Source organism: Ambystoma mexicanum, chromosome 5q (genome assembly GCF_040938575.1).
Source record: "Ambystoma mexicanum isolate Mex_15411 chromosome 5q, UKY_AmexF1_1, whole genome shotgun sequence".
Classification (NCBI taxonomy): domain Eukaryota; kingdom Metazoa; phylum Chordata; class Amphibia; order Caudata; family Ambystomatidae; genus Ambystoma; species Ambystoma mexicanum.
In genome coordinates, this window is record NC_090933.1 from 1,304,092,456 (window position 1) to 1,304,105,804 (window position 13,349).

At 45.7% G+C, this 13,349-nt stretch overlaps 1 protein-coding gene across 3 annotated transcripts in view; it reads left to right on the forward strand.

Annotated features, from left to right (window-relative positions):
• The window catches only part of HSF1 (heat shock transcription factor 1), a 1,218,386-nt gene that overhangs the window by 511,876 nt on the left and 693,161 nt on the right, over positions 1-13,349 (forward strand). For all 3 annotated transcript variants that reach the window (XM_069621903.1, XM_069621901.1, XM_069621902.1), the window contains one exon: positions 9,796-9,857. In XM_069621903.1, the coding sequence (XP_069478004.1) occupies positions 9,796-9,857 (62 nt within the window). The remainder of the gene's footprint in view (positions 1-9,795; positions 9,858-13,349) is intronic.

Consider the following 13,349-nt stretch of genomic DNA (forward strand, 5'->3'; position numbering starts at 1 on the left):
ACAGGTGGCTTTGTCGGCCTATCTACTAGCAGACACTATTGAACTGGGATGTTCCATCAATCATCAGGAGTCTACCTTGTATCCTTCCCATAAACTAACCTTTCTTGAATTCGTTTCACACTCCCAGGCCTTGAGGATTTTCCAATCTCAAAGGATCACCGGCACAGACTCCTAGCGAACTCCTGGTACCAATCCATGGGGAAGCAGTCGGATCTAAAACAAGGAAAAGAGGATCCGTATATGGAACCCCCCTGTCACCTGCACACCTTACAATCCCGTTGCCAGACGGTTTAATCTTTAGTTAATGAAAGGAGTTCAAACAATGTTTTATATGGTCTAATATATCAACAAAAAGAGACACATATTCAATTATACTGTAATACAAAGAAGTGTATAGTAGTTTAATGCAAAAGAACACATAAGACAGAGAAAGTTCAGTTCAACATAAAATGGCTGACACGTTTCGAGAATAATCTCTTCTTCTAGAGACAGATGGAGTTTCTGAACTGTAGATCAAAGCTATCGGAGAGAAACAATAAGGCTATAATGAATGGCTATGTAACTGAGAAATGATTTTAACAGAAGTATAATGCATCCCAATATTGTCATATTTTCAAAAGATAGGTTGTAATACATGATAGAAAAACTTATCAGAAGTCACCACAAACAGCCTGCCTCGAGAATCTCTCTAGTAGTACTGCAGTGATATGGTAAAACTCAGCCTGAGTGTTGGTTGGCATATAGTTGCACCTCTGTTTTGTGTGAGTAACAGTACTAAAGACCCAAATTAGACTACTAGTTACGTGGAAAAAAGTAAGGAAAAAAAGTGCTGGATTTATCACTCACCAAAGCTAAAGAAGTGGGCTGGTGATTGCGTTCTGTAGGTCAACAAGCTAGTGAATAGCAGGACCAAGGCATCTCTGTGAAGTAGTCCCTTGCAGTCAAAGCTGAGATTCAGCGGACATAAAGCCAGATCAGTGGATCTAAAACCGAAAGCCAAATGAACAAGATGTAAAAGGTATAGTTTCAGAATGCCGGTATGCTGCTATTAAATAGGACATTAAAGCCTGTCACTCACTGGTGGAAAATTCTTGAGTCAGACACGCGTTGTCATTAAATAAACTGTCATGAGCGTGGAACGCCGTGCAATAATGCTGGCATCAAAGGGCAGTGAAAGGTGTTAACTCGAAAGCTGTCCGGGGAATGGAAAAAGGATAAAAAAAAAGAGGAGAAAAGTGAGATCAGGTATACATCAGGAGTTGCGTTAGTGCATCGTGTGCGCTGCAGGGAATGTAACTTGCACTCTTGTCAAGTGTCGTGTAAAACAGCCGTTGGATATGGACGAAAGTGCAGAGGCAATCTCATCCGTTGGGTGGGCTTCGTCGGGAGTAACCACTGGAGGCTGTTGCTAGGAGAAAGACGCTGGTTCCCGTGTGCGCACCCCTCACATTCACTGCAAAGTGAATGTATGAACGGTAAACACTAAGAAAGGACTGAAGTAAATGAGCATACTGTCAAGGCGGCCATGGTGGAGTGGATGGAAAGAGATTGTAGAGTCAATGTGGTGAGAATGTATCCATGTGAGTCAATACAGAATGGAAAGTTGTAGAAGATGATAAACCAGGGTAAGCGTGGTAATATTATTGAATGAATTTGAGAGAAATAATGTTCTAAAGGAAAAGTAGTCATAAAGCGTAGTGGCAAGTAATTCAAAATTCTGGATGCCGCATAGGAATGAAATACAGATAATAAACCCGGTACTGTAAAGTTAAGAGATGCTCGTGACATGTTGGAGGTGCCTTCGGATTTACATATGATCTGGATATAGATACAGTCTGCCATTTTTTGCGCAGTGGGTTTTTCCCACTGGTACCCCTCTCTTCCACAGACCAAAAAAGTATGCACCTACTCTTTGCGTCAGAGAAGAGTGGGCACAGATGCCTTAGGCGATGCCCTGTCGATTAAGTGGGAATATGCCTCTATATGCCTTTCTGCCAATTCGTCTCCTCTCTAGGGTTCTGAAGAAGTTCTTCAGCTGGAAGAATGCCACACATTCTAATGGATCTGCAGTGGCTAGCTCATTTTTGGTTCTCAACTGTTGGAAGCCCAGAGTAAGAGCCTGATTCCTTTTTCGTCCATACACTATCTCCTACAGCAACACAGGGTTCTCCACCCCTCCCTTCGATCACTGCGGTTAGTAGCATGGCTCTTGAGCAGGTCACCTTAGGCCTTAGTTTGTCGGCTGAAATGATGGCAATAATTCAAGGAGCCTTAAAGGCATCCACCTGGGCTTAGTACAGAAGCAAGATGACCAGGTTCTGTTATTGGGCCCTGATTAAACAGGTCAACCCTTTGGTTTACCTGTTAAATGAGATCCTTTAGTTTCTCTCATTTAGCGGCCTGTCATATTTCCGTTCACTCCTGTCAATCTTGGTTATACACTGTTAGGACCTATATTAGCAATCTGCACCTATTTTTTTTACACTTCAAATCCTGATGTGTGCAGACACCAAGATGCTTTCACTAGGCTCTATCCTCCTGTTAAGGCACCGCATCTGGTTTAGTATTTCAATGTCGTTCTGTCATTAGTCCTCAAACCCTTCAAACCTTTAATCCCAATAAACTGAGGTTTACCTGCGAGCTTGAACTTCTGTTGGCACTTAAAACTGTACGAACATAGCGAGATTCACGCTCTGTCTTCCGAGCCTTGTACCATTTTCTTTCTTTTTTTTTTAAGGCTATGTTTCTTTGGTTTTCACTTGTCACAGAAGACCTCTATCATCAAATGCAACAATAAATGTACAAAAAGGAAGATTTAAAGCATATAAACGTAAGTCACATGAGGAATCACTAACACTAGAGATGAATGGACACCCACAAGTGGATGCATAGGTGTGGGGTCGCGGAAATCCTCTTGACAAATACTATGGTTTACCAAGGCTTCAGCTCCACTGACCTGAAGCAGCTGGTATCGCTCATTACAATCATATAGTAAGAGAAGTTGCGAAGAGGTTGTAGCCTGTGGTATACATGTTCATGGTTTTAGACATATTCAATAAATGGCGTCCACATTGAAAGATATTTGGCATAGCTGTTATTTAACAATGCAGAGATTGTTTCCATAGAGAGAATATCCCGCACCTTTATCCAATTGTGGACGATTTTTGACAAAGAAAAAGTAGTCTTAACGGACTCAATGTGCCTTTTAACATAATGTGGTGTCCTCAATGTAATAGCCACTAGCATTTATTCCTCCCCACCTTTTTTTGCACCCTCAGACGCCCTCGTCATTCGCTCGATGTTGAGAGTTCTTCAATTCTATCTACATCAAACTCAACTGTTCAGTAACTCTGAGGCACTTAATCACATTTGCTGGCCGGCAGCCTGTCTCCCAAGCCTCCAAGGCCACTATCCACCTTGTGGCTGATTTCTGGCATAAATCACTGCTAAACCACCTTCCAAAGTCATTAAGGCTCAAGTCATCCGGGCTAAGGCAATGGCTTTGGCTTTCCAGTGCAATGTTGCTTGGAATGTTATCAGCAGGGCTCCCACAATACATTACTTTCTGGACACCAGTTCCAGGGCTGATGCTAGGTATGTACAGGGTGTCTTGGGCAACCTGTTCTCTAGCCAATAGGGGTTGACCTCTCCATAGTATGAATTGCTGCTAAGTCTCCCAGCAGTATGGAGGAAAGGTGATGACAGTTACTCACCATAGTAATTACTGTTCTCCTAGTCCATAGTGTCCTGTCTTCCATATGACCCCACCCTCCATACCCCATAAATCTGTTAGTAGCTGAGGAGCGGTTGAGGACTGACTGGGAAGGCTTGTGTGAGGAGTCTGTGTGGTCGGGCTCGCTCATGTGTACATTAAATTTAAATGACAGACTTCTTTTGCAATGCAAATGGCTCTGGCCTATCAAAGGAGATGGGACCATTGACTAAGAGTAGTTCAGTCTTGTGTGAGTAACTGTTTTTTTTTCACATACCTGATGGTTTTTATTATTTTGCCCCGTGGGTATGTGTCCACTTCCGTCGCTTTCATGGCCATCAAAAGTGAAAAGTGCCTTTAGTTAGATATCACCTTGCTTATTCCATTGTGGCGATCTTCATTTAGGTTTAGTTTTCTTTGTGAATATGCTCATGTGCAATCCTCATTTTAGAATAACTGTAGCACATCACACATTTTATATACAAAAAGAGGTCAGGGCACACCTCTGCAAGAAAGAACACAGCATGATAATGGGGAATATACCCACTCGTAGTCCGCAGTCACGTATTTTAGCTTGCTGTACTTTTCACAAAGGTGGAATATCCATTTGCATACACATTTTTGTCCCGCCCACTTGAGCAGTCCAGCACCAAAATGCTATGGCAATCCTCCTTTGAACAAGAGTACCAACAGCAACCCGAGACGCGTGTTTCGGCCTAGTCGGGCCAGTGAGCAAGGGGTCAGTGAGCAAGAGGACTGCTCAAGTGCACATCACACATCCTGCTTCTGTGCTGTTATGTTAATAGGCTTTTATACCACACAACCTTTGTAGTATTTACACAGTGCCTAGATGTGTCCCTCCAGGAGCATGCAGGCCTTATTCTGGCGGTGGGAAGAGAATGAGCAAAGGCGTAAGAGGATGGGAAAGCAGGAAACGGATGCCTCACACAAAGGTGGGGTGAGATGCAGCGGGGGCAAAATATTTTGTAACAAGCAAAAGAGGAGGATGTCATAAATGGTGGCGATTTTTGGATTCCCAGGGCAAATTTGGAAAAATGTAGGTTAGTACACAATGTAATGTCGGTTGCATGAGTTGGTCGGTAGTGTTCTTGGCCAATCCTGTATGTTTGGCAGCTTATTTGCCACGGCATCTCTCTACGTTCACTCCTTGTCAAACACCAGAATGTCAATTCTGAACTGTGTAGCCAAACCAAAGAGTGGCCCTAGTCAAGAATGGACTGTGTGTAAAGGATAATGTTTTTGGTAACGTAAGGGAATGAAGAGACCAAACTAATATAGCAACTTTATTTGCAAAAATCTGGTGCTACCATGTAAAAAAGGGTGGGGAAATCCTTGTTTGGCAGGACACTCTCCGCCCATATGATCCTCCCTAAAGTGTTGATCAGCAACTTGCCATACTATTGTACGTGTTTTAATCCTAGCATCGGTAGTATCGGGTCATAAATATATATGTAAACTTGGCAGGTTTAAGGTGAATATTGTCGGGACAAATTGCAGAAAAACCGGTTAACATATATTCTGTATCATATATTATGGATATCTTATGTCCGTGTCTTGGTTACTATATTTAACGTTTGTTTTCTGATTTAATGCCTTTTTTTTACTTCACAGAAAAAAAAATTTCTTTCAGATCAACCAGATATTTGATTAGCCTTAAATTGTGTTCGAGACTGTGGCAATCGTATAGTGAAAGTTTGATGATACTTAAACTCTTATGGCCGGGTTAATCTCCAATGCACCCCATTAACCCATGACCTAACTGGAATGCATTTGGAGGCTTTAGTTTAGACCACCTATGCATAGCTTCACATAAAAGTGTGAGAGAGACTTATATTTGTATTATTTTGGGGGGAATTTCGGGATGCCGTTACCTTGGATAGTAAATATTGCAGAAGGCTACTAGAATAGGTGAGGTAAACCATATGTTGAAGGGGTAGAATGGGAACATAGACCAGGGGGACAGGGCTGACCGACAAAATAGAAATATCATGAAAATCTGGGTGTAGTGCCAGTTTACATAGTTAACATTTTTGGCTGGTGGGGTTGAGAAGACAAGTCTTGAGAGGTAAGCAGGTTGTGGTGAAGAGTCCCACCAATGACTGGCTTTGTCCCGGGGGAGGCACCGTTCAGTGGGTTGCACAAGTAGAGACGAGGTCGGAAAACAGGAGCTGGTGCCGAGGACAGAGTGATTATCGAGAGAAGAGGGGGAAGCAGAGAATTGCTGTGGAATGCTGTGGCAGCATGGGCACTCACTCTCATAAATCCTGCAGGAAGAAAGCGTTTGTTGTTGAAATGAACATACAACCTGCTTATGAAATCTAGAATTTTAACTGCCAGTACCGGCAACGTCTCAGTGTTTCAAAGTGGCAAAAGACCGTCTTAAATGTGATCCTTGTTCCTACCATTGTGACCACATAAATTGGAACAGCCTAAACTCAGTCCTAAAGCCCTAGGCCTCCAAGTGCAGTTACCTAAAACAATCAAAAGCAGTTGAAAGCCATCATTTGAGTCCACTTAGCCTGTCGTGAAGAGTTGCAGGGGTGAAATTGAGGTTTTTGAGAATTGCTATAACCTCCATGTAGGCTCTGTGTTTCCCCACACACGAGGGGGGAAATTGTGTAACTTCCTTTTTTAGCAGTATGCTACTAATACCTATACTTCAAATTGTGTAATGGCAAAAACAGGCGTGATACACGTTCTGATCACATGGCCTATGATCTTGTTCCCCTTCCACAATGAGCCAGCTGCTTAATGTGTATGCTTAAAATGAATGTTGATATCGAGAAAGTAGATGATTGCCATTGAGCATGGAGCGTAAAACAAATTGTAATTTGTTACTGCTGGTAAGGGTGCGGAAGTATGACATGGGCACAGTGGTGTAGCATATTTGTTGGAATACACTTTTATTAAAAAGGAAATAAGGAAAATCCCTACCTGTCCTTATGACTAATAGGTATTTTTCTGCCTCCGCTAAATACTAAGGATGTGGTCAAGATGTCCGTCCAAAACAAATGGTTCACTGTCCTGTGCTGTAAACCTATTTCCACCCCTTACACTTATATAAAAGAAAAACTATTAGGCTCATGTTCCTGATCATGGAGAATGACTCCCTTCTCCTGGACAATGTCTTCGCAGTACTTTTAATCCTGAGAGAATGGCTCCCTTCCCCAGGTTAAGTGTCTCTTCCTCAAACTGAAAAGCTCCCAAGTGGTTCAAAACAAAGTTCCAACACACTCTTGATATTCACAAACATAAGGGGTTCTCCTCCCCTGTCTTCCTGTCAGATTTTCAGTGTGCCAAGAGGATGCTTTTTATTCCTGGCTTTCAACACTGTCCATGTATGCAGGGGGTGTGGGGGGAGAGGACTTCCTTCCCCTGCTTACCTTTAGAAGGTATCCCTGCCTTGGGTCCCAGACCCCTCTGTTTTCTCCAATATGGGTGCAACCCCATTTTGTCTTTCTCTTCTTAAATATGGATCCCAGGCCCATAAAGTATGGAACCTAGAACCCCTTTGCTGTTGCTTCTCAAACACGGGTCCCAGACCCCTTCACTTGATAGTGTGGCAGACTTAGCTCAGCATCATGTGAAGTACTGTGACTATGAAGATGGCTGTGATCCTCATATAGGTAGGTGTGGGTCTCAGACCCGTCTTTCTTGGTTTCTTTCTTGGTTTCTTTCTTGGTTTCTTTCTTGGTTTCTTTCTTGGTTTCTTTCTTGGTTTCTTTCTTGGTTTCTTTCTTGGTTTCTTTCTTGGTTTCTTTCTTGGTTTCTTTCTTGGTTTCTTTCTTGGTCTCATGGAACACTCGCTCAGTTTCCCTGAGCTTCCTTTCGTCCCCTGTTCTGCTGGGCCAGGGTTCCCCACAACTCCCTTCTGTCCCTACCAACAGTCCCGATCACCCCTGTACCTTTAGGGTCTCTCCCTGTAGGCTTTGGTTGGTCAGATATATCAGCGTGCTAAGCCCTCGTCCCTGATATCTGTCTGCAGCCTGCTGTGGCGGATTAGATTCCCGTCAGGATGAACTCAGCCTGTCCTTCTGAGGTCGATAAAATGAGTACCACTCTGTGGCATAATAATGTCTTCTGTTATTTGAGCGCTCAGAGACCTATTGGTGTGTAGCGCTATTTAAGAAATACATTATTATTTCTGTATCGGTTTCTGGCTTCTCCCCTTCTCCGGTGTTGCAGCTGCTCTGCAGCACTTGTCTCTCGCCGCAAGTGTGTTTCCTCTTGACCGCACAGTCCCTTGACTTTGCCTGCCTGGACTGCTGCTTCCCCTTCTAGCCTGACGGTCCTTACACGTTGGACTGCTTGGAAACACATCTGTAAACTTAGTAAGACCCTTTTCTGCAGCCCCACCAGTTCGCGAGCAGCTCAAGCATTCCCCGTAGCTGTGGTTCATCCAGGGATGGCCAGACAATACTTCCTGGTTTCCCTCTTCCCTCTTCTATTGCTACTCCACCTTGGCCAATAGGAAGTTGACAACCACTATACCGTTCAATGTGCTTCCTAGTGGTCTTCTCTCTTCTGCAATTTCTTCTCGTCAAAGTAGTGATGTTTGCACTCCTTCCTAGGTGGTTGGTGTTATTCATTTCAGTGCCCAGGTGTGGCCTACCTGTGTAACCCTTACTCTTCCTCATTTCAGTACCTTCTAAGGGTTGGATGTTCTCTATCCTACAGAGGCCTATGGAAGTGTGTGGGGAAGATGCATCTTGAGCAGGCTAAATGGATATAAGAGGGAATGAGGTATGGGGGACATACCCCGTTCTCTCCAGTTGGCTGTCCCTAACCTTATAAAAAGTAGCCCCTTAACCCCGACCCCACCGATGATGCCTTGCTCTTTGTCACAGGGTCTAGTTTTTCTCCATATGCAATTGACTTTACAAAATGGCTATGAAGCTGAACCACACGTAACTAGTCTTGTAACGCAGAAATGGTAATTATCTAGGCTAATGAATCATATTTTCATATTTTAGTGCAAGTTTATTTCAAGAGATTACTTTGCTTTTTCTTTGATTAACTTCAATAAATGAACTGAAAGGCTGCTATCCACGGGAGGATCCTTCTAAAATAATAATTTTAAATGGATTATTTAATTTGATTGAATTCATTTTTTTGATAGCTCTGTGACCAACGATAGAGGTAGTTTTGGAGAAAGCAAGCTGGAACAAAAATTTCTAGGCTAAACCCTGCCCCCTTTCCTTAGTATTCGGGTGGGTAAGGTTGGTAAGGTTGGTCAGAGTAAGTGTCTTTAATGTTGGTGTGTTTGGGACTTCCTGTATGATGTCTGCTAGGTATATAGTTTCTCTCGGTGGCCTCTATAAAATAATGTTTCCAAATTGCAGTTTCCTTCTAATATGATCTCACAGATGTGGAATACGGAAGTCCTGTTGTATGAAAATCCAGTGTGCTGTTGTGTAATTCAGTTGCTTTCAGAATATGTGGGAGCTGACAGCGTGCCACTTTTTATAAAGTCATGGCTCATGTGCTGTCAGGCTTGGTGATGCCACCTTGAAGGAGACGTGCTGGGAGAAGGGGGTGGCAGGGAATTTTGGAACGAGCCTAGGCAGACGGAAGAGGTGAGAGAGGGTTGAAGGATGCCAGGTTATGTTTGTTGTTGCGGTTGAGGGGGGAGTAGAGGTGGCCATAAAAACACTACTTCCATAACCTCTTCACTGCTGGTCCATGGGGAGCATAACTGAGTTGAAAAGGGATGCTGTGTGTGTTATCAACATAAAAGTTGTAGATCGCCAGTTGTCAACCGTGGTTGGCATTTCAGCTTTAGTGACTACCGATAATGCAGCCTTTCCAGTGGTAGTCTTTCAGATGTCACTCAACTTCTGAGATGAATGTATTCCCATTATTGACAGTTAAACATTCCACATTTTTATGGCTGTTAGGTGGCACTGAATTATAACAATGTGGTGAGGAGAAGCTCATATCTGGGTCATTGAAAGCGATAAGGAGAAGTGGGGAATACAGGAGACATATTGATTTAAGTCGCTTAACCAAGAGTTCTGGAAGTGTGACTCCCTCACTGATTAATTTTGTTATTTCATTCACAGCTCATTCAGTTCCTGATTTCTTTGGTGCAATCCAATCGGATATTGGGTGTGAAGAGAAAAATGTAAGTCACCATAACTCATTACAGCGGTTGGTGTAATTACTAGGATGGGATAGATCTTTCTGGGCTGCTTGCTTAAATTATTAAAATCTGTTGGGTGGAGCTGATGGACCTGCTGAGTGCTGGTTACATGCTGAACTAGTCTGATCTCTTATGCTTCCAATTGAATCTCTTGTATTCAGGGACCACTGTTTCAAAGAATTCAGCCTACATTTTTCATTCTTACCCTGCCCTCCCTTTGAAATTGTTGCCGTTTTATTCCTTGGAGCAACTTGGGTGGTCATTCAGTTAGTTGTGTGTGTTTCCTGGTGTGCCCCTTATTTTCTAGATTTAATGGTTTGTGATTTCTGGGTTGCACTATTCTTCTGTTGTTTTCTACCCTTTTAATATGCCCTTCCATTTTGTTTTCGTTGTGTTCAAATCATAGGGACAAAACACTAAAGTGCATGAAAGTGCTATCCACGTGAAGACAACTCGTAATGCTACTTCCAAGATTCAATTCTAGAGCATATGAGCAGATACAATGGAACACATTGGAGCAGGTGAACATAGGCTAGCTACCCCTTAAAGGCTTCACCATTGAAAACAACAAATGGCTTCCAAGCTTGATGGCAGGCGCTCGGTTCTCTTTGGGCATCTGATTGATAACAAACTGCCAATCCAGAACAGTTACGCAATAGTTTTTGTTTTCCTGCCGTTGTTATTGTTGATTATAGTGCCCATGGTCCTTAACAGATGACAAGAAAGCAAGATGCCATTGGCATATTTGTCTTTTGGAACACCAAGCTCTGATCCCCCAATGAAACTGTTCACATTAAATAAAGGCTGTGTTGGTTTTGCTAGACTCATTCACCTATGTCTTCTTGACAACCCAACAAATGAAGTTGTTCCCCATGATTTCCATGCACCACTGAGAGAAAATAAAGCAAGATTAAAAGGTGCACATGGTGTGAGCAATATTCCCACCAGGCCCGTGGATGCTGCAGCCACGCTTCTGCAGTTCATGCTTTGAGCCGAGAGTACCCTTGTTCCCCTGGCTCTATTTTCACAGCTACACTGCAGCTGTCTGACTCATGAGTAATAATTTAGTAATTAACATGCCATTGTGGCTCTAAAATGTCTTTTTTTTTATAAACATGACGTGTTATAACAGGATTTCAAACTTCACTAGACCAGAGTGGCAGCTCTTCGGCTCGAAGGCCTTATTAGTGCCCCATTGGAATATCGGGTGTATATCAACTGATCGCTTCAAAGGAGTGCACACATTATATGTCACTGGTCTATAATTTATTTAAAACAGTTCTTGTAAACACACCAAGCAGCCTTGAGTTCTCCAGCATGGGGTCTGGCATGGATTCACATGCTCATGAATATTCCCCGTCGTCAGGCTGGGAATCCTCGGTAAAGAAAAAACCAGTATCAGTTTCGTTTCTGATCTGTCTTTCGTAGTAACAACCAATCACTGGTCTCTGCGTCATACTGACCACAGCCAATGACTGCCCTCTAACTAAGCACCGCCTCTGGCAGCCATCTTCAGATTTTTACCGCACGTTCATGTGTTGGGATCCTCGTGCTATTGCTCTCGAGCGTTAGTGCTATTTTTTCACGTTTTTTCTCAAAAACTTCGTTTTTTCGGTCAAAAGAGCCTCAAGCTCCACCGACTCTCCATCCGATCAACGGGGACCCGTGTCGGATTCGTCTGCGCCCCTCAAGGGTGAAGATTTCGTCGAGCTATGCTTTTGGAGGACTCCAGAAGTTTCTCAGGCCCGGACATGGCCCAGGAGAAGGGATGCTCGACGCCCGGAAAGCTGTTCAGGGTCTGCCCTGGATGCCAGCTGCAGAACGTCTTTAAGGAGGACGAACACTCCTTTTGTCTCTACTGCTTACATGAGGACAAGACGCACGTGGAGAAGGACTGTGCGTTTTGCGGCAACATGTCGGAGCGGACCATGAAGGACCGCCATCAACGTCTCGCCAACTGGCTGGAAGGGAAGAGCCCGTCAGGCGAGAAGAAGAGGAAGAAATCCGAGCGGTCTTCTAAGACCTTTGAGGACGCCCCGGCGACGGGTGTCCAACACAAGGCAAAGCACCGCGAGTCCGCTGGCACCGGGAGCGCCGAACGGTCGGGCTCTACGGGCGCCAGGCAGGGCGCACCCTCCCCGGCACCATCAACCACGAGCCAACGCTCTGGGTCGGGTAAGAGGAAGGCCGAGCACCCGGCGAAGCTCCTGGAGAGGCCCCGGTCGAGCACGAAGGCCCCATCGGAGGGGGAGCGAGGCAGTGTCCCCCCCCCCCTCAAGGATAAGGCGGTGAGCGCACCTAAGGTGGTGAAGGCCTTAATCCATCCGGCCAAGCCCTCTATCGAAACTGTCGCGGCGGCCCTGGCTCAGCCTGTGGGGGCTACACCAGTGGTGGCGACCTCAGGGCTCAGAGTCTCCCTGCCACCTCGGAGGGAGTCCTCTTTTGTGCCCATCGATAGGACCCCCGTGAAATCCCCCGTGGGGAAGAAAAAGGGGGGGGCAGGGCGTCGTCGTAGATTCGGCCTCAACCTCGGAGAAGGAGCTGGTCGAAGTCTTAAGCCACGGCCTCGGCGTGGAAGAAGACCGGCCCGTCGGGATGGATCCCGACGCAGGTGACGACATCGTCGAGGGTACCGACGGGGCCCCTGATCGCCCGTCGGATTCCCCTCTGCCAGCGCCGCGAGACAACTCGACGGCCATTTTGTTGGCTATACAGTCCTTAGGCTCAGAGATAAGGACGAGACTACCGTTGCCGATGGAACCTCTCCCGTCGGGGGACCCAGAACCGGGACCTTCTGGTGTTCCCCCTACCAAGAAAAGAAGGATCCACCCTCCGCCTCCTTTTCAGCCGTCGCGCCCCTTCCAGCCCTCCTCCCTGTCCACCCGAGGGGATGATACGGGGACTGACACGGCAGCGACGGATACGGACGAGGTATACGACGAGGATGTACCGTCGTCGCCTCCCACCAGGGCTTCTCTGCCCGACGAGATTGGATCGTTCCACTCCATGATCACCAGGGCATCCGAGCTTTTCCAACTCTGCCCTGAGGAGAAGAAGAAGGAAGGTTTCCTTTATCAGCGGCGCGAGGCCAAGAGGAAGACGGTCCTCTCAGTGCCTCTATTGGACGACATTTGGGATGAGGGCCTCACCCTCCTCAAGAACCCTTCCACGACGCCAGCTAGAAGAGACCGGTACGAGAAGAAGTACCGGGTCCCTGACACGGCCCCCCTGTGCCTCCGGGCGCAGCCTACCCCGGACTCCGTCGTCTCCGCGGCGGCCAGGAAAAAAGCGGGGGGGGGTGCGGCCTCCACATCGACTTCCCCACCGGACGGCGAGGGAAAGAAATTGGACGCTATGGGACGCAGAGTCATCTCGTCTGCGACGACGATTAAAGCGGCCAACGCCTTGGCTATCGTGGCCCGCTACGACAGGGAGCTCTGGTACAAACTGGCTCCCCTACTGGACTTCTTGCCG